The 20,117-nt window shown below is 43.7% G+C and overlaps 1 protein-coding gene and 1 long non-coding RNA gene across 3 annotated transcripts; both read left to right on the top strand.

The window, feature by feature from the left end:
* Positions 1-3,118: 3,118 nt before the first annotated feature.
* LOC148000075 (uncharacterized) lies at positions 3,119-6,859 on the top strand. The gene is made up of 2 exons (XR_015641233.1): positions 3,119-3,424; positions 3,774-6,859. It is a non-coding gene; the product is annotated as an uncharacterized LOC148000075 (long non-coding RNA).
* Positions 6,860-8,181: 1,322 nt separating this feature from the next.
* Pak1ip1 (PAK1 interacting protein 1) lies at positions 8,182-19,378 on the top strand. 2 transcript variants are annotated; one of them, XM_087591013.1, is made up of 10 exons: positions 8,182-8,333; positions 11,188-14,304; positions 14,628-14,748; positions 14,823-14,897; positions 15,370-15,422; positions 15,820-15,965; positions 16,048-16,145; positions 17,712-17,811; positions 18,663-18,786; positions 18,895-19,378. In XM_087591013.1, the coding sequence occupies exons 6-10, from the start codon at positions 15,873-15,875 to the stop codon at positions 19,077-19,079; spliced, it is 600 nt and encodes a 199-aa protein (XP_087447139.1). In that variant the 5' UTR covers positions 8,182-8,333; positions 11,188-14,304; positions 14,628-14,748; positions 14,823-14,897; positions 15,370-15,422; positions 15,820-15,872; the 3' UTR covers positions 19,080-19,378.
* Positions 19,379-20,117: the final 739 nt, after the last annotated feature.

The raw sequence follows: 20,117 nt of genomic DNA, 5'->3' as shown, positions 1-20,117 counted from the left end.
ATTTTGACAAGTGTCAGGGAATAATTCTTTCTCTAACATTATGAAGGTCTGGTCTGAGTGTCTGTGGACACCTTCCAGCGCTAAACTGGCCTGCGGCTAGGGTCACTTAACTGAACAGATGTCTAGGTAAGCCTCGTTTGCTTCCATTGTTTCATTGAATTCACCACAAGTCCTAACTCCTTAGACTCTAACAAAACATTAGGGATTCTTTCTACTTAAAGGAGGAAGAGGAGCTTGGGGATTTAGCTCAGTGGTAGAGCGCTTGCCTAGGAAGCGCAAGGCCCTGGGTTCGGTCCCCAGCTCCGAAAAAAAAGAATCAAAAAAAAAAAAAAAAAAGAGGAGGAGGACGAGGAGGAGGAGGACAAGGAGGAGGAGGAGGATGGGGAGGAGGTCGAGGACAAGGAGGAGGAGGAGGATGGGGAGGAGGATGGGGAGGAGGAGGATGACGACGACGAAAGAAAGAAGAGAGAGAGAGAGAGAGAGAGAGAGAGAGAGAGAGAGAGAGAGAGAAAGAAAGAAGGAAGGAGGGGGAAGAGGAAGAGAACTGGAGAGCTAGCTCAGTGAGCTGGCTGTTCTCCCAAAGGACCCCGGTTCAATTCCCAGCACCCACATGGCAGCTCACAACTGTCTGTAATTCCAATTTCAGGAGATTGGATATCCTCATATAGACATACATGCAGACAAAACAAATGTACATGAAAATAAATATAAAATAACAAGAAGAAAAACGTATTTCCTTATCGCTTTAGAACCCTTTAATCAAGAAAATCACAACCATGGTTGTGAATAAACGATTTGAGGCTGAAATCAGGAATGTACAACCTGAACATCACGAAGTTGGTCAGGAGGCTGAGGAAGGGAGAGGCCAACGGGACAAAAGGTTTTGAGCAGGGGTCCTCCATGAAACTGGGGACTTTGAGACCTCATAGGTTAAGATGACAAGGGTGGGCTCAAGAGTACTGCTTTGCTCTTTTCCGGAATGCGAAACTGAGTTCAGCTGGAGGGGGAACATAAAGCAAGCTCTCTGTGTGTGTTAGCACCCAGGAGAGTTGTCCATGCTCTCCGCTTGCTTTAACCCAGAAATGCATAGGGATCAAACACCTCTGGGAATACAGTTATTCTCAACCCCCACAGTCCTAGAATCTAACAGAGCTGCCACCTTTCATGTGGAAGAAGGAAGGTGAATGGATGGATCTATTCCACTCTTGTGATTTTTTTCTGAACGGGGCTAACTTTTTCCACTTTATCTTACCACTGCCATTCAAAAGGAGCAGCTGTCAGCTACTGTAGTGTAGCATTCTCTCTCTCTCTCTCTCTCTCTCTCTCTCTCTCTCTCTCTCTCTCATTCTCTGTCTGCAAATAAACAAAGCCAGGTCCTCAATAAATGTTTGCTGGATGGATACATGAATGAAGGTTTGGCTCAAATGCAAAGAGCTTTGAAATCAGTCATTTTAAAACACAGCCAAAACCCTGCTGGTGTGTTACTGATCTCTCAACAGTTGGTTTGCTCCTTGGGAACTTCAGTTTTCACACTGGGATTAAGTGGCCTTTTACAGCCTGAGAGAACAGGAGGTCTTAGGAGAAGCACGTCCCATTTGAATCTAGTGGGGCAGGTATGTAATTCTGCCGTGGTTTGCTTCAGACAATGAGTCCTGTAACCTGAGCTAGTTAAGATGGTTCTGATCTGGCAGGAAGTGGGATGAAAAGGTGCAGCTTTGTTCTCTGTGAATGAGAAGGTTCAAGGTCAGGGGTGTGTAAGACGCAGGATCAGCAATTGGCTGCCCCTAGTTGTGTGCCTTTGAAACATCACGTTCCTGGGTGTGTTTCAGCATTTATAACCTAAGACCGAATTAGGATATTTTACTTTTTTTTTAGTTTTAACTCTATCATAGATTTTTCTTTTTCTTTCTTCCTTTCCTTTCCTTTCCTTTCCCTTCCCCTTCCTTCCTTCCTTCCTTCCTTCCTTCCTTCCTTCCTTCCTTCCTTCCTTCCTCTTTATTTTGAGACAGGTTTCTCTGTGTAGCCCTGGCTATTCTGGAAGTTGCTCTCTAGGCCAGGCTGGCCTCGAACTCACCTACCTCCCATGCACTGGGTATAGAGATGTGCACCATCATTACCCTGCAGGATTTTTCATTTTTTTGATGGCACGTTAGTGCATAAAAATATATTTTAAAGTGTAAAATCTAATTTTACTTCATTGAAGCAGTAATCCCATTAAAAAGATCAATTAAAATTTTATGTTTTCTCCAAAAATTTAGATCCTCAGATTTCCACATAGTTTTAAGGAATTAAATTCCCTTGACATTTATCAAGGTTCTCCTCCACCCTATTATTTAACTTTCGGCTGACATTTTCTTAAGTCTCCTGAGCTCTGTGGTTGGATGAATTTCTAAGGCAGTTTTGTTTTCCTTTTGTTAAAATCACTGTGTCACCTCTACCTAATGGTTTACATCCTAGAGCCAACCATGTTCTGATTCCTGGTTGGAGCACAAGACTTTGTCAAGCCACAAAAGTCTCCTCTAAGCCGTAAGCAGACCTATGTGCGATATTCTGGCACCAGTAGGTTCCAGGATAGGATTAAACTTGCAGGAGCTTTGCATCTGGACTAAGTGCCCACACCGAGCCCAGCAGATCAAACCAGTATAGACTTTATTCACAGGAGCCTTGCCCCAATTGCTTGCTAGAAGCCTTATAGCCAATTAAGTGACAACCATTGGCTTACTTAAAGAACTAACTGCAGCTAATTACATCACTCCTGTTTTTTGTGTTTTTTTTTTTTCTATTTTCTTTTTGTAAAGACCATTTGATCACAGTATTCTGGAGTTCCCAGAACCTAATTTGATTTTGGAAGCAGCTCAATTTGCAAATCATGGTGTTAATTTTGTTGTTGCCGTGTGTGTGTGTGTGTGTGTGTGTGTGTGTGTATGTGTGTATGTGTGTGTGTATGTGTATGTGTGTGCATGTGTGTGCATGTGTCTGTGTGTAGGTGTGTGTGTAGGTGTGTGTGTGTAGGTGTGTGTGTGTAGGTGTGTGTGTGTAGGTGTGTGTGTGTATGTGTGTGTGTGTAGGTGTGTGTGTATGTGTGTGTGTGCATGTGTGTGTAGGTGTGTGTGTGTAGGTGTGTGTAGGTGTGTGTGTAGGTGTGTGTGTAGGTGTGTGTAGGTGTGTGTGTGTAGGTGTGTGTGTATGTGTGTAGGTGTGTGTGTATGTGTGTGCATGTGTGTGCATGTGTGTGTAGGTGTGTGTGTAGGTGTGTGTGTAGGTGTGTGTGTAGGTGTGTGTAGGTGTGTGTAGGTGTGTGTAGGTGTGTGTGTCTGTGTGTATGTGTAGGTGTGTGAGTGTGTGTGTATAGGTGTGTGAGTGTGTGTGTATAGGTGTGTGTGTGTATGTGTGTAGGTGTGTGTGTATGTGTGTGTGTGTGTAGGTGTGTGTGTAGGTGTGTGTAGGTGTGTGTAGGTGTGTGTGTGTCTGTGTGTAGGTGTGTGTGTAGGTGTGTGTGTCTGTGTGTGTGTAGGTGTGTGTGTGTAGGTGTGTGTGTGTAGGTGTTGTGTGTGTAGGTGTTGTGTGTGTAGGTGTGTGTGTGTAGGTGTTGTGTGTGTAGGTGTTGTGTGTGTAGGTGTGTGTGTGTAGGTGTTGTGTGTGTAGGTGTGTGTGTAGGTGTGTATAGGTGTGTGTGTAGGTGTTTGTGTGTAGGTGTGTGTGTGTATGTGTAGGTGTGTGTGTAGGTGTGTGTGTGTAGGTGTGTGTGTAGGTGTGTGTGTAGGTGTGTGTAGGTGTTGTGTGTGTGTATGTGTAGGTGTGTGTGTAGGTGTGTGTGTAGGTGTGTGTGTGTAGGTGTGTGTAGGTGTTGTGTGTGTAGGTGTGTGTGTGTAGGTGTGTGTAGGTGTGTGTGTCTGTGTGTGTGTGTAAGTGTGTGTAGGTGTGTGTGTGTGTGTAGGTGTGTGTGTGTGTGTGTGTGTGTGTGTGTGTGTGACATCCCAAGTGCTGAGATCACTGGTGTTTCTCTGTTTTGTTGAAGGGACTGAGGGGGGGACAGGCTCTCCAGGAGCCTGGGATTCCCTGGAACTGTGTCCCTCCCACCTCTGCCTCCTTTGTACTGGGTGCTCTGCTTTAGTCCACTGATCTCAATAATCACTTATTTCTTATGAAAACTGTGAAATGAAGAGCTTACCAAAAAACAAAACAAAGAAACAAAATAAAAAAACCAAACACCACCACCAAACCACACAGCGCCATTATCCGGATCCAGAGTCTATACACCCAATTAACTTGCAGTTGGAATAGCTACTCGGGAGTTATGGGGCTTCATACTGCATTCTACACTTTCATATACATTCTTATGTATTTACATGTCACAAGACCCGGAAAATGTATGCTCGTTAAAACTAGAAAGACAATTATCTTTATATCTGCTCATGATTTACATGCTGATTGATTGTGCTTAGTCTTTCCTCGTCACCTGATGTGCATCTTTTCCTTTCTACATGGTACAGTATACCCACGTGTATGTTTGTTTACATGGGCACCTATACACACATATTATTTGCTATGATACACATGAGGGAGAACATAGGTTTTCTCTGGAGATTGTGTCTTTGCTTAATATTATATATTCTAAGCTTATCTGTTTTCTTTGCAAAATGTTATGTCGTTTTCTGAAGAGCCAAAGACTGTCCCATTCTATGTATGTGCCAGATTTTCACTATCCTCTCATCTGCTGATAACGTGGTTTCCTTACTATAGAGAAAAAAGTGGCAATAAACATGGGGGTGAAAATGTTTCTGTGGTAGAGTGTGGAAGTTCCCGGCTGTATTCCCAGGAGCAAAACCGTGGGTTCATATGGTAGTTATATTTTAATTGTTTGAAGAATCTCCAAATCAATTTCCACAATGGTTGTATTAATTGGCACCAAACCAGCCACGAGTGAAGGTTCTCCTCTCCTCATCCTCTCCAGCATTTGTTGTCAGATTCTTGATGACAGATATTCTGACTAGGATGAGGCAGCGTCTCAAATTTAATTGGCTTTTCTCTGGTGTTGAACACTTTAAAAAATAGTTATTGCCCCCACCCCTTTTTTTCTTGAAAACTGTCTATTCAACTAATTTGCTAATCTGCTGATTAGAGGTTTTATTTCCTTGGTATTTAATTTCAAATCTTTGTAGACTCTGGGTATTGGCCACTGTTTGGAATGTAGTTGGTAAATTTTTCTCCCATTCTGTGTGCTGTTTGTTCTCATAGCTTCCTTTGTTGTGCAGAGATTCCTTATTTCATGTATCCTGTTGATAAGCAGGGATAGTTCCTGGGCTATTGATGTTTTACCAGAAACAACTATACCAAGAGTACTTGAAAAGTACTGTTTCTGTTTTCTTCCAAATGTATCATCACTTCTGGTTGTAAATTCTTTGATCTGTTTTGAATTGCTTTTTGCACAATGTGAAAGGTATGAATGAATCTAGTTTAATTCTTCTGCAAGCAGATATCCAGTTTTGCTAGTACTAATTACTAAACATGCTATCTTTTTTCCCCAAAGTACATTTTTTGGTTCCTATGTAAAAATTAAGTGGACATTTCTTCCCCATTTTATTTCCAGGTCCTCTATTCCATTGGTCTACCTGTTTTTACACCAGTACCAGGCTGTCTTTATCACTATAGCACTATAGTATAATTTGAGGTCAGGTGTTATAATTCTCCCAGCAGTGTTTTTATTTCTAAACTCTTCAACTATTAATCAAAATTCACATTATGTTAAATCTGTAGATTAATTGCGGTAGTGCAGCCATTTTTACAACAGTAATTCTACCAAGCCACCAGGAGCATGGGAGATCTGGACCTAACTTTCTCTACTAAAAATTAGGGAAATTGGATATTAGCCCAAATGCTCGAATTACCCTAGATGCACAGAACACATGAAACTCAAGAAGGATGACCAAAATTCAAATGCTTCACTCCTTTTTTAAAAGGGGAACAAGAATACCCTTGGGAAGGAATAGGGAGGCAAAGTTTAGAACAGAGGCAGAAGGAACACCCATTCAGAGCCTGCCCCACATGTGGCCCATACATATACAGCCACCAAACTAGATAAGATGGATGAAGCAAAGAAGTGCAGGCCGACAGGAACCGGATGTAGATCTCTCCTGAGAGACACTGCCAGAATACAACAAATACATAGGCGAATGCCAGCAGCAAACCACTGTACTGAGAACGGGACCCCGTTGAAGGAATCAGAGAAAGAACTGGAAGAGCTTGAAGGGGCTTGAGACCCCATATGAACAACAATGCCAACCAACCAGAGCTTCCAGGGACTAAGTCACTACCCAAAGACTATACATGGACTGACCCTGGACTATGACCTCATAGGTAGCAATGAATAGCCTAGTAAAAGCACCAGTGGAAGGGGAAGCCCTTGGTCCTGCCAAGACTGGACCCCCAGTGAACGGAATTGTTGAGGGGAGGGCGATAATAGAGGGAGGATGGGGAGGGGAACATCCACATAGAAGGGGAGGGGGAGGAGTTAGGGGGATGTTGGCCTGGAAACCAGGAAAGGGAATAACAATAGAAATGTAAATAAGAAATACCCAAGTTAATAAAGATGGGGGGAAAAAAGATTCAGGAAATTAACGAAATAAAGATGAAGGACTTTCAGCAATCACACTTCCTCTGTTGTAATTTTAAAAATACCCACACTTATATTTCTCCAACAGCAGCAGCTATTTCCCTGGAGGTAGGTAATGAGGGGGTGGAGCGTTTCCCAGAACAGAGAAAATAAAGCACAGGACTCTGAAACAGTTTTACTCATCCCCATTTTTTGGAAATGATACTATTGCATTAAAAATTGAGTATGAGCGCCCTGGGTTTGGTCCCCAGCTCCGAAAAAAAAATTGAGTATGAGCTAACGTAAACTGTATCACACCACGGGTAGGACAATAATCAGACCTCTTTGTTCCAAGCTAAGGAGACATATTCCAACTTTAGTAATTCTCTGGAGAAAATAATTAACTAACATGCTCAGGGTTACTAGCAGTAACTGTACACAAATTAATTAATACAAGGGTTTCCACTGGACTGGGGGCTTGCAAGTGGAATAGCCCAAACTAGAAGAACACCGCCCTTCCCATAATTGAAAAATCTTCAGAACATCCAAAGTGAAATTATTTCCCTCAGACTCGAACAAAACCGGCCGTCAGAGAACAAGTGTTTGAGAATAAAGTCTCAGTAAGTACTTAAGGACTCCATTAACTCGACACATACCTGTGTCAAGATCTGACATAATCACCCGCTATGACGTATGCACTTTTGACATCCTCAGAAAACTCACCCCTGACCCTTCCTAAAACGTATGGAAACCTCGAAGTTAAAAAAAAAAAAAAGATGTTGCTTTCATTAACTTTTGCACTTTGCCCCTTAATATAGGTGACGTACACTAGAGGAAATGCGAGTCTTCCATTTCGAACCCTACTGTCCTCCTCTCTGAAGACAATCTTTTTCCCCCGTGGCTCAGAGCGTGTCCTAACGCGGGCCAGTTTGATTAGATCGGAGAAGCCAGCAGGCAAGAAGGGCTGAGGAGATGGACCGCTTGGCCTGCGGGCGGGACACGGACTGGCAGGATCGGGCTCTCAGTCCAGCGAGGGGACACTGCCAGCTCTGGTTCCAGCGAGCCCTGATCGTCCCCGGGCCGACCCGACAGAGAAGCCCCTAATCTGCTCTCTACACTAAAAGGAAACCCTTCGCTTGTGACCCGAGCCGTGGGGTGGCTGCAGGCGCTGACCTGGGCGACGAAGCGAGAGACCGCCTCCTAATAGTAAGAAAATTACAATCGAAGGAAACCTAACTCTCGACTCCTAATCCGCTGCCACATTCCAGGAACTACGAAGAGAGTTTCAACAACCGCAACCTTCGAGGCCGGAAGTGGATCCGCCCCTTCCTTAGGCGCACCGGAAATTGGTGCTTTAGCGGAGTCTGTCCCGCCCACTCCCCAAGGCTGGCGGAGCTCACGGCTTCCATGGATTTGCCTGCTTGCTACAACTTTTTTCTCTGCTCTGCAATCCTCCTCCTGCGGCTTCATTCCTCCAGCTTGTCGTAGAAGGGCCACGTGACATTCGAGAGCGTACTCCGTTATTGCCATCTGCAGGCGCCTAAAAGGTGCCCCCTGATGGATGACGTATAATTTGCGCGCCGACTTCCGAAAGGCGGTCCTCCGCTTCCATTGGGTTCCCACGCCGGCTTCTCCGGCAAGGCACGTGTGCTGCTGAATGGAGCTGGTCGCTGGCAGCTACGAGCAGGTCCTCTTTGGGTTTACAGTGCACCGCGGGCCCGCGAAGAGTGGCCACCGGGAGGTGAGGCACCGCGAGTCCGGGGCTGCGGGGGACCGGCGGGCTGATTCCTCCCCGCCAGAACCGTGGCGTCTGTCGTTTATTGCTGGGTCCCCGTGGAGGACTTGTTGGAAAACGGACAGGTTTATGCAGATAATCCTGGCTCTGGAGAGGCTGAGACAGAAGGATAGTGAGCTCAGAGCTTGGGTAGAAGGATCCTGCTCTTTATAGAGTAGAGGCTTTTCAGAATGAGATAATATTCACTTGTTAAAGTAGATAAAATGTCCACAGAAGGAAACGAAAAATGTTCATGTCGATGGGGGGAGTAGATGAATGGTTGACAGAGGAGGTTGGGGCCAACTTACAGAAATGAAGTTTGGTGGGAGGACTGTTTTGGGGTGTTTTGTGTTTTTGCCTTGAAAGGTAACTATAGTTGACAGCAATTAATCGTATATTTTAAAGTAGTTACTGGAGAGTATTTTGAACTCAAAGACATAGTTCATCGTTGAGGGCATAGGTTGTCTTTTTCATACCTGATCTATGTGTGCATTGAAATCCCATTGTGCTCCATAAATATATACAGTTATATGGTAATTAAAAAGGAAAAAACTTAAAGTATTCTCAAGGCATGAAAAACTGGCAATTTTATAACATACATGAAAAATAAGGTGTGCATTTAAACTGACAATTACTATAGTTCTTCAAGTTCTAATGTAAAAATACCTTTACCTTTCACTGAGTTTCAATCCTGGTTAACAAACTTCAATAGAGCTGGTGAGATGGCTCAGCGGTTTAAGCGCTGGCTGTTCTTCCAGATCTGGTTTAATTTCCAGTCACCTACAGTGGCAGCTCACAACTGTAACCAACGGATCTGATACCCTCATACAGACATCTATACAGTCAAAACACCAATTACATAAAATAAAAGTTACATATAAAAGAAGTATTCCAACTGGATTGGGAGGAAGAAAGTGATGCAGACTTACTATTTACTGTGGGCAGGGGGAAATGTGCCAGAGCTGTGGATCCTGCTCTTGTAGCCTTCTTGGTCGAAGGAATGGCGAGCAAAAGAAATACAGGGAGGTAAAATGTAGCACAGTAAGAAATGTATTTTTGTCAGGTATGAAAATAAGATACAGTAAATTGCCAACATAATAGTCAAATAGAAAACAGGATTAGAAGTGTCACCTAGCAGGGCCCCACCCTTAATCCCAGCACTTAAACCCGGCAGAGGCAGGGGGATCTCCAGGCAAGGATGGTTTACACAGGGAAATTCTGTCTCAAAAACAAAACAAAACAAAACAAAACAACTCAAAAAACAAAAAATACCCAAACAAGCAAAAAAGAAAAAACAAATGTGATCCCTTAATACTCTAATGATTATTTCTTGAACAGTTGTACTTATCACCTACAAATCTTTTGTTGAGAATTCTTTTTTTTTGTTGTTGTTGTTCTTTTTTTCCGGAGCTGGGGACCGAACCCAGGGCCTTGCGCTTCCTAGGCAAGCGCTCTACCACTGAGCTAAATCCCCAACCCCGAGAATTCTTTAGTGTGTGTTGTGGGTTTCTTGTTCTTGTTCTTGTTCTTGTTAAGTATACTCATTCCAGAAGTACAGCAACCCTGAGACTGATACAGCCATTCTCATCTTATAGATGAACAGTTGGGAGGTTTATAGGGCAAGAGACACTCAAAGCCCATGGTTTATGAATACAACATGTCAAGGTCCTCCAGATGTTTCCCAGGCTTATGTTGTTAACAATTCGGGGTGCTGCTTCTAAACCTAGCCAGTAACCAAGATAACCAATATTATTTATGTAATTTGAACAAACACATGATGTCTTGATATAAAGCTGTACCATGATTGAGTCAGGTGGCTCATGTCTGTAATCAGGAGGCTGAGGCTGGAGGATTCAGAGTTTAAATTTAAGCCAGCTGTCGTGGTACCTGTCTTTAATCCTAACACTTGGGAGGACAGCCATAGCTACAATATGAGACCCTGGAGAGGGCACATGGGGGGACAAAAGGAAGCCTGCTGTTCCTGAGGAATGAATGGACTACCTGCTCTGTAGTTCTTTAGGACATGATATGTAGTGACTGACTTTAAGCATATGTAAAGAACTTTGCTGGTTTTGCTTTTTGGGTGGATTTTTTTTTTTCCTTCCCTGGTTTGTTTGGCTAATAAATTTTCCCATGGAGCTCCTTCAATTTGAAGAGCACTGCATTTGTGCGTGCCTTCTTCTGTTCTTTGCACTCATCCAGTCATGGTTCTCTAACCAGAAGTATATAGTAACAAGCATCTGGTCCCCAAGACAAATTACTAGCAGTTCTCTAGGGCTCGTGGTAGTACTCCTACACACATACACACACAAAATAAACAAACAAACAAACATACATATATTTATACACACACAATCCTATTGTTTTCCTTAAGGACTTATCATGGTTATCTCTGTATCTTCACATTGACGTGTTTTCTATCTCTTTTCTTAAAGTGAAAGTAGTATTTGAACACAGACCTCTCTATTGTTTTTTCTACTACGCATAGTGGTATCAAGCATATATAATAGAATAGTTATATAGACATAGAGAAAGTGGGCAGTTATTGAAATGAATCTACATAAAAATTGAACATTTGAATAAATTACTGACATGGAAGTCTATGGGATCTACATTACTGGGATCTGGAAGCATGTTCCTAAGTTCATCTCTCCTTACACTCCTTATTCAGCTCTTGGGTCCTTTTTTGTCCTTTAATCTGTGTATTATTACATAGTTTTTCTCCACTCGCAGGATCCGCTGCTTGCTTTTCAGATTGTGGAACTATATTTTCAGAGAACTGTGATGTGACTGTGGTGTTGATTACGTGTTTCTTTCTCAGACATGGACTCCTGTGGCTGACTTCACTCACCATGCGCACACTGCCTCCCTGTCGGCGGTGGCAGCCAACAATCGCTATGTGGTCACTGGCAGCAAAGATGAGACCATTCACATTTATGACATGAAAAAGAAGGTGGAGCATGGGGCTCTGGTGCATCACAGTGGTAAGTCTGTCCGAGTGTCCTGCCGCAGCGAAGATGCCCATGATCCAGGCGTCTGTGTGTGTGTGTGTGTGTGTGTGTGTGTGTGTGTGTGTGTGTGAGAGAGAGAGAGAGAGAGAGAGAGAGAGAGAGAGAGAGAAATAATGAAACACAGTTCCACATGATTTAGGCAACTGGTGCTGGGCCAAACTTTGAGAGTCTGGCACCAGTTCATTTTTTTAGCCATATTTAAGCATACCAAAGTTTTGAAAAAAGTCTTTGGTTACTAGTTAATTCCGGGGCTGGAGAGATGGCTCAGCGGTTAAGAGCACTGACTGCTCTTCCAGAGGTCCTGAGTTCAATTCCCAGCAACCACGTGTTGGCTCACAGTCATCTGTTATGGGATCAGATGCCCTCTTCTGGTGTGTTTGAAGACAGCTACAAGATATTCACATAAAATAAATAAATCTTAAAAACAGAAAAAAAATCCAGTTAACTCTGTCCCATGTGTACAACAAAGCTTAAGACATGTTTACGTTGGAGATCTTTACAAAGTCAAGATGGCTTCTTCATAAGATGGTTCTGTTGACTTCGAATCAGTGCTCAAGTGTAGGGCCTATGGAGAATGACTGAGGTAAACACACCCTGTGGGCGCCAGCACTGGCCTCACTCTAAGACAGCATAGAGGTCTCTCAGGCTGTTGGAAGCACAAGTGATATCTCTGACAAGGATGACTTTTTGGCCTTAGAAGTAGGCTCAGGTTTTAGGGAGGAGGGGCAAGTCTGGCATAAACAAACTTGATTGTATGGGGATACAGCAGAGCCTGGATCAACAAGTAGCAAAGCATTACCAGGTTGTGAACTACACTTCCCCCAGCATTCCAGGAGAGCAGCCACAGGCCTTCCTTTGGAAAGAAGCTGTGTGTTCGCACGGGGACTTTTCACCCTCTACAATGGAGCTGTAGCTGAGCTGAACTGCAGGCAGCAGAGATGTGGGGCCTTTCAAAGCCCACTCCCAGGGACATGCCTCCTAATCTTCACCATTCTTCTCAAACACTTCTGCTCCCTGTTGACTAAGCATGCCAATGTATGAACTAGGGGGATGAGGTATTCCTGTTTAAACCACCCCAAAGTTATAGCCTTTAGGATACGTGGGGGTATTACCACTTTATAGTTGAATTCAGTTCTATCTGGGACTGATTGGTGAATGTCTCTACCGTGTCCAGAGTGTGTGATGGGAGAAGAAGTTGTCTCATGTAGGGTTTCTATTGCTGTGAAGAGATACCATGATCACAGTAATTCTTACAAAGGAAAACATTTAATTAGGAATGGCTTATGGTTCAGAGGTTCAATCTGTTCTTGTCATGGCTGGAAGCATGGTGTTGCAAAGGTTGCTGGGGGTTTCCAGATTTGACAGGCAGCAGGAAGAGCAAGTGACACTGGGTCTGCCTTGAGCACTTGAAACTTCAGAGCCCACCCCAGTGCCACACTTCTTTTAACAGGGCCACACATACGCCAGCAAAGCCACACCTCCTAATTGTGCCTTTCCCTATGAACTGTGGGTGCCATTGTTGCTGAAACTACCACACAAATGAAGGGAAAAGTTGGTCCTTATCCTTAGGTCGCTTTCCTGTCCTATCAGGCAGGGAGGTAGGCAGGCTTTTCTGTAGTCTCAGTGCACCTGCAGCATGCTTACCACAGAGGACCTGAGGCGTGCCGGAGTAAAGAACAGAGGAGCAGAGGGCCAGGGAGGAGGCACTGCACACTGCCTGTGCAAGGTTGCCCAACATAGAGGCACATGCAGGGGTGAGGAGAGTAACTGGTTTTTATTTAGTCGCATTTTCCATGTAACAGGTGAAGGTAAAGGCAGAGGAGAGCTCAGCATTCATTTAATTTGTTTTTAGCTTGAGGAGCTTCGCCAGAGCTTCTCCTATTAAGAAAGGCATATTAAAATAAGCCCCTTTCTTCCCCTTTAATGTTTTAAGGTTATGCACCGACTATTGGTTTCTAGGATTTAAACTGGAATGATAGACACTTGCTTCTAGCAGAGTTGCAGAGCATCTTTGCCAAGTGCTTCGCTCTCCAGCCGAAGCTGGGCTCTGAGTAACCTCTCCATGCAGGGTTATACATTCAGCAGTCAGAAGGGACTTAGACGGATGCGTGCAGTAGGGACCCTGCTCTCCTCCCTGCCTTGTATAAGTCCCGTTCTTTTCAAATAGTAATAGGTAAGTTCTTGTCTTGGGGTAGGTGGGAGTCCTGGATAGAAGGAGCAGGCATGAGGAGGTAGAGTTACTAGAGGATGACAGGAGGTGAAGAGATGGAAATAGTGGCCAGGTCTTTTCAGTTACATTCTGCAGAGGACCAAATCGTCAGTGTTGAGGCCTTGTGGGCCTTGTGCATGGCCCATGTTATGGTCACTCAGCTCTGCAGGAGCAGTGTGTCCTTGGAGAGTGAACTGTGACTGCTGTACAGTTCCTACAGACTTCAATGACATTGCAAAGGTGAAGGTGGGCTTTGAAAAGCTTTGTGGCCAGAAGTTTGTAATGTTTTCCATCACCACCCCTCCTTGGTCTTTTAGTATTTGATTGGGGAGAGGAAGGTTTGGGAGAACAAGGCTTCAGTTGGTGTTGGGAAGTGAAGGTTCTGAAGTGATTGAAACGATTAAGGAAGGTTTGTTAGCCACAGAGCTGGACCAGTAACATTTTATAGCATCGTTACTAACTTCTGACGGCAGTAAATGAGAAGAGTGCAGACATAAACCACAACTGGCCATTAGTCGTGATTGGATAGGTGGCTCAAACTTAGAAAGTAGGAGTCATGGCTCAGCGTGCTGAAACATCTGCATACACTTAAAGCTGCATTCTCTTTTTGACTTTGTATTTTTGAAACAGGGTTCTCTGTAAAGCCCTGGCTTTCTGGAACTTGCCCTGTAGACCAGGTTGGACTCGTCTTAGAGATCTGCCTGTCATGGGATTAAAGGTATGCACCAGCTCTGCCAGCCTAAAGCTGCTGCCTTACACTGGTATTATACCCTGCTTAGTATGTACAGAGGCTCTTGAGTTTAGTCTCCCAGAGCCACCAAAGCAAATGAAAACTGTTGGTTTTAATATGAAAAACTTGAATTCTTTACCTAAACCTTTAAGGTATGATTCTTTAGTACTAAGGTGTTGGTTGTGTTTTCGTGGTACTACAGATTGAACATGGGTCTGTGTGTTCTTCTCAGAGCCACTTCCAAACTGCAGTCATCTTCCCGAACTTCCAGTCAGAAATGGATTAATTTTGCTTCTCTTGCTTTTTCACAGGCACAGTAACTTGCCTGAAATTCTATGGCAGCCGGCACTTAATCAGTGGAGCAGAAGACGGGCTCATCTGTGTCTGGGATGCAAAGAAATGGGAGTGCCTGAAGTCCATTAAAGCTCACAGGTGAGGCCACGTGCTCCTGTGGGCAGTCTTGCAAGGCCACTCAAGCTGAGGCCTGACTGTCGGTTTCCTTTTAGGGGACATGTGACTTTCCTTTCTATCCACCCGTCTGGCAAGTTGGCTCTGTCTGTTGGTACTGATAAGACATTAAGGTAAGTTATAAATGCCCAAGGGCGTCTTTACTAATATATTTTTTACTTGGTAATAACAAGATACTGTGTCCGTGTTGTTCCGAAATTTTCAGCCATTTAAGTTACTGTAATAACAAGGGCAAAATAGAGAGTCAGTGAACTATTTCATAAAGATGATGTAGAAACAGTCTGTATTGGCCAGGCAAGGTGGTACACATATTTAACCCCAGCGTTCAGGGGCCAAAGGCAGTCTGGTCTCTGAATCTGAGGCCAGCCTGGTCTACACAGCAAGTTGAGGAGGAGAGGGACCCTGAAGGGAAATGCTTAGGAGATAAAATGCTTAGGGCTGAGCTTTAATCATGCTGGAAGGAAAATACAGACAAATGTCTACAGAGTAAATTGTGAGATTGTCCTGTGTGGAGGCCTGTTGTGCTTGTTTTGTCCTACTTAGTGACATAATGATCATGCTGTACACAAGCCTTCTGTTTTGCAGAACGTGGAATCTTGTAGAGGGAAGATCAGCTTTCATAAAAAATATAAAGCAAAGTGAGTATTTTGCACTTTTTACAATAACTATGAATGTATGCAGATACATTTTTATATATTTATTATTTTATGTGTACGTTTTACAATAACTGAATGTATGCAGACACATTTTTATATATTTATTATTTTATGTGTATGTTTTACAATAACTATGAATGTATGCAGACACATTTTTATATATTTATTATTTTATGTGAATGGGTGTTTTGCCCACATGTATGTTTGTGTACTACTTGGGTCCTTGGAACCTTGGATACCAAAAGATGACATCACATCCCCCGGAACTTGAATTACAGATGGTTGTGAACCACCGTGTGGGTGCTGGGCACCAAGCCAGGTTCCCCCGAAGAGCGGAGCCATCTCTCCAGCCGAAGATAAAAACATTTTTGCCTTACAGATGCTCACATAGTGGAGTGGTCCCCAAACGGAGAGAAGTACGTAGTTGTTGTGATGAATAAAGTGGATGTCTATCATCTGGACACGGCGTCTGTGAGCGGCACCCTCACAAATGGAAAGAGGATCTCTGCCGTTACGTTTCTCTCAGTGAGTTCCGGAAAGCAGGGCTGGCAGTTTTGAGGTGTGAGAATTCCTGAGGACATTCTGGGCATTTTTTTTTTCCCCCTAGGACTCTGTCCTTGCAGTGGCTGGAGATGAAGAAGTTGTAAGGTTTTTTGACTGTGATACCCTAGTGTGCCTCTGTGAATTTAAAGCTCATGAAAACAGGTATTCTTTTTTCTTTTTTTGAAGCAGTCTGTGTGTATGTATTCTTACTGAATGTTAACAGTCAATACTTTCATAAATCTCCGTGTGTGTGTCTGTGTGTATCTCTGTGTGCGTGTGTGTGTGTGTGCGTGTGTGCGTGTGTGCGCGCGCGAGTGTGTGTGCTATGAGAAAGAAGGGTTAACAGATATGACATGCACATGATTGCTGGCATCTAAGGAGATGATGGAACTGTCATCTCCCTGAATTTCGTAATGCGAGAGGGTTGGTGTAGCAAGTCCTTTTGAGCTAAGCAAAAGCTAAGCAATGTTGAGCTTTGTTTCTGACCGCTCTTGTCCTTTTTAAAATTCCTTTGCCCATTTCCCCTTTCCCCTGCAGTTTTCCTCATTCCACACTTAAGGGAGCTCTCCCAAACCTGGACAGCAAACGACACGGAATGTGCCTTTCTTTTCTTTAGTATAATTTTGAGAAGGGTAATAGCATGTAACATTTTACACCAGTGTGGCCCATCAGCTATGTCTCAGTTCTGGCTTTCTGGGAATGGTTGTTTTGAGAAACCCGTGTCTGTGTAAACATCCAGTCCTTCAGCGAGTGCACAGGCAGTGCATCCCCAGATTAGAGAGCAAGCTTGTTTTAGGAAACCGGTGTCAATGTGTTCCTGACAGTGCTCCTTCCCTGCTTGTTCAGTGATGATCTAAGCAGTCGGGGGCCTGTGTTCCCTGGACACACTGTAGTAAGGAAGTGGCCGAATGGCTTTGTTAAGTGAGCTTCATTCCGGGCCTGTTTACTTTGTTTACTTAGAGAAAATTTGAAAGGCTGACAGGCCATAGAGCCACCATGTCACCTCAGCACTGGTCTGTGTCCATTTGTATCCCCACTCTGTGGTTTTAATTCTTCTGTTGTGATCACGTGCTGTGCGTCTGTGATAGTGTCTGGGGGCACCCTACAGTGTGTGTGTGTAGGACAGAAGACAAGTGCTATGGGCTGCGTCTTTCCTTTTGCATTCAATAGTGTTTTAGAGATTGAAGTCAGGGAGCCATTGTGCCAGTTCCATCAGTGTTACTCTGTAGTAAATTTACAGTTTTAAGGGTTTTTAGACCTGGAAATAGCATGTTTCACTTCCATTTGAAACATTTGTCCAGTAGAAATGGAAGGCGAGTGGTGTGTTAGGCCATCCAGAAACTAAAAGGCAGCATAGACTAGAAGTGGTGCTTGCCCTGGAGTTGGAGAAACCCATTCTTCTCTCCTCTTCATGAGCCTGTAGTCAGCTTCTCTCCTGTCTGGATGTGCAGTTGCTTAGTTCCAGGCTTCATCCTGCATATCCTTATTTCCTGGACTCCTGGATTTCCTGAGCGTTTGTGGTTGTCACTTCTCTTTAGATATGGACAGTTTTTCCTCACAATTCAGCCTGAAAATAACTCAATGGGAATATGCAGCATTTGTTAGATCTTAGGCTGCTGTTCACTGAATGATTTGGAAACACTTGAAACTTTGGTAAAGCAAGAGGGTGTGTTTATGATATCATGCCCTCTAGAAGAAATGATCTCCAGCATTGATGTTTCTCCCTAGGGTAAAAGACATGGTCAGTTTTGAAATCCCAGACCATCATGTTCTTGTCACAGCATCAAATGATGGCTTCATCAAAATGTGGACACTTACGCAGGATAAGGTCAGTGTTAACTACAGTGCAGGCTTGACTGTTGTCTTATTACACTGTGATATAATGGTAAGGCATTACTTTAAGTTAGCAGAGTGTTTGTTTAAGATTCAAAAAACATAGATCCTTAAACTCTTAAGTCTCTTCCTGTCATAACCTGTATTAGAGTTGTAAAGCTGGGGTTACTGCAGAACTGCCTGAGGCTGTGAGCAAATTAAGAGCGGGTCTTAGACCTGATCGTGAAAACCTGGCCTGCTGTTTTTGTGATTGGGGTCATCTTTATCTTAAAGATAAATACTAGTGAAAAAGATTGCCATTACCAAAGTCAATTCGAAAGTCTGGGTTGATTATGGAGCTACCAGAGTGGTGACCAGATAACCAGACTCCTTTACGCGCCTTGTAGTCTCAGTTCGGAATGATTTTGTCTCAACTCTGTGGATGTAGTCTGTTGAATGTCTATGGACGACATAATTTGTGTCCTAAGAATTTTACAACTTCTGGATCCTTTGAAGAAATTGTGAGTGGCCTGGTCAGAGCAACGATAAAGCATGGTTGTCAGCTCCTCTGAGTGCCACTGTGTCCTGCTCAGGAAGACACGGGCTTGCCTTACCTGACGGAAGGGCTGTGTTATGAGACGCATTGTCAGGTCACTTCATCAGTTCACACAGACTGGTATACACTGTACTTAGGGTGGGTCTGTAAGCCTAGTGTGGTGCTCTCATCCTGACCCTGACTAAACGCTCTCTTGTGGTATGTAATGGTGTACTCAAAACTCAGTTTAGATTGTTTGGTTATGGAAAGAGAAGCAGTTATACAAAAACTCCTCTGCGTTAAGTATAAGGTTTCTTCCCCTTCTGTCTCAGAAAGCTCCCCCATCTCTGCTCTGTGAGACCAACACTGGTGCCAGGCTGACGTGTCTTGGCGTGTGGTTAGACCGAGGGACAGATGAGAAGGCGCGCCTCCCTCCAGCAACAGAACCCTGCCCTGGTAAGTTAAGAGACTGAGCAGTCTCTTCCTCAGGGGTTGTTGAAGAGTCCAAATAACTTCACTTAACAGGGAGAAACAGTCCTTAATGCATCGTCTCATGTGTTTTAGACCAACCTAAGACGATCGAAAAGGAGTCTGCTGACAAAATTCAGGAAGAAGCGTCAGCACCTAATGCAGAGAAATCTGACCACACTGGTGGCAGCCAGCAGCCAACTAAAAGAAATAGCCCAGCGCCAGCCAAGAAGAGGAAAATGGCAAACGTGTCAGAAAAGAAGAGAAAAAAGAAAATGTGATTCACATGGCAATCCCAGACTCTCCTCCCCAACACAGTGTCTTTTTGACAGAATTCTCCTTTTTAAATATTATACTTAACTTTCCCATGTGAGAAACAAACAAACAAACAAAAAACTTTCTCCTTCTGGAGAAAATGTTCAGCTTAAAAAAAAAACCACTTTTAGGTGGTGCTCTGTTTTGTTAAGTGATAAAATTATTTTGGCAGATGGCATTTTATTATATATTGTAGTATATAGTGGTTGTATACTTTTTACTGTGCAGAGCAAGTAAAGATCTGAAAATACTGTATTTAAAATAATACAGTTTAAATATATTTATTTGGTGATACTTCGGATCAAACCCAGAGCCTTGCACGTCAGCTTTCCCTTTAGAAAGCCACCAGCACCTGTTAGAAAGTCTTTACCAGAAGTAGATGAAAGGGATTTTTCAGACAATCTCCTTCTAAGTAGTGGGTAACAAGCAAATTTAAGGGCAAGAAAACAACACTTCTCGTAACCTTCTCATGAGTCTTAATCTCACCTCACTTGTTGCCATGTTGGCTCAGTTTCACTATAACCCTCTGTTCCGATTGGTGTGGGACTGAGATGTGTCAGTGTGTGTGATGGTCTCAGAACAAGCCTAGCACACTGCAGGTACTTAATGACTACGACCTGTGGCATCAAACACTGTCGTCATAGAGTGTATTTTGTCAAGTGGCGGTACACACTTTTAAAGAAGCACTTAGGCAGGAGACAGGTAGATCTCTGAGTTCAAAGCCAGCTTAGTCTACAGAGCGAGCTCCAGGATAGAGCTACAAACATATAAATGACACCTTCAATGGATGTCAATTGCCTGAATGTCTCGAGATGTTAAAGGAATGGAAGCCCCAAGGGCATGGAGGGAGAAGTCAAAAGATTAAGTCTATGGGCCGGTAAGATGGCTTGGTGGATGTTGAGTGTACTTACCACTGAGCCCAAAGGCCTGAGTTCAGCTTCTGAAGCCCACAGTTGTGGAAGGATAAAACAGTCTCCCCACAACTTGTCTTCTGACCTCCACAT

The sequence above is a fragment of the Rattus norvegicus genome, chromosome 17 (assembly GCF_021556685.1).
Source record: "Rattus norvegicus strain SHRSP/BbbUtx chromosome 17, alternate assembly SHRSP_T2T, whole genome shotgun sequence".
Lineage (NCBI taxonomy): Eukaryota > Metazoa > Chordata > Mammalia > Rodentia > Muridae > Rattus > Rattus norvegicus.
This window is presented reverse-complemented; position numbering and strand designations above follow the sequence as displayed.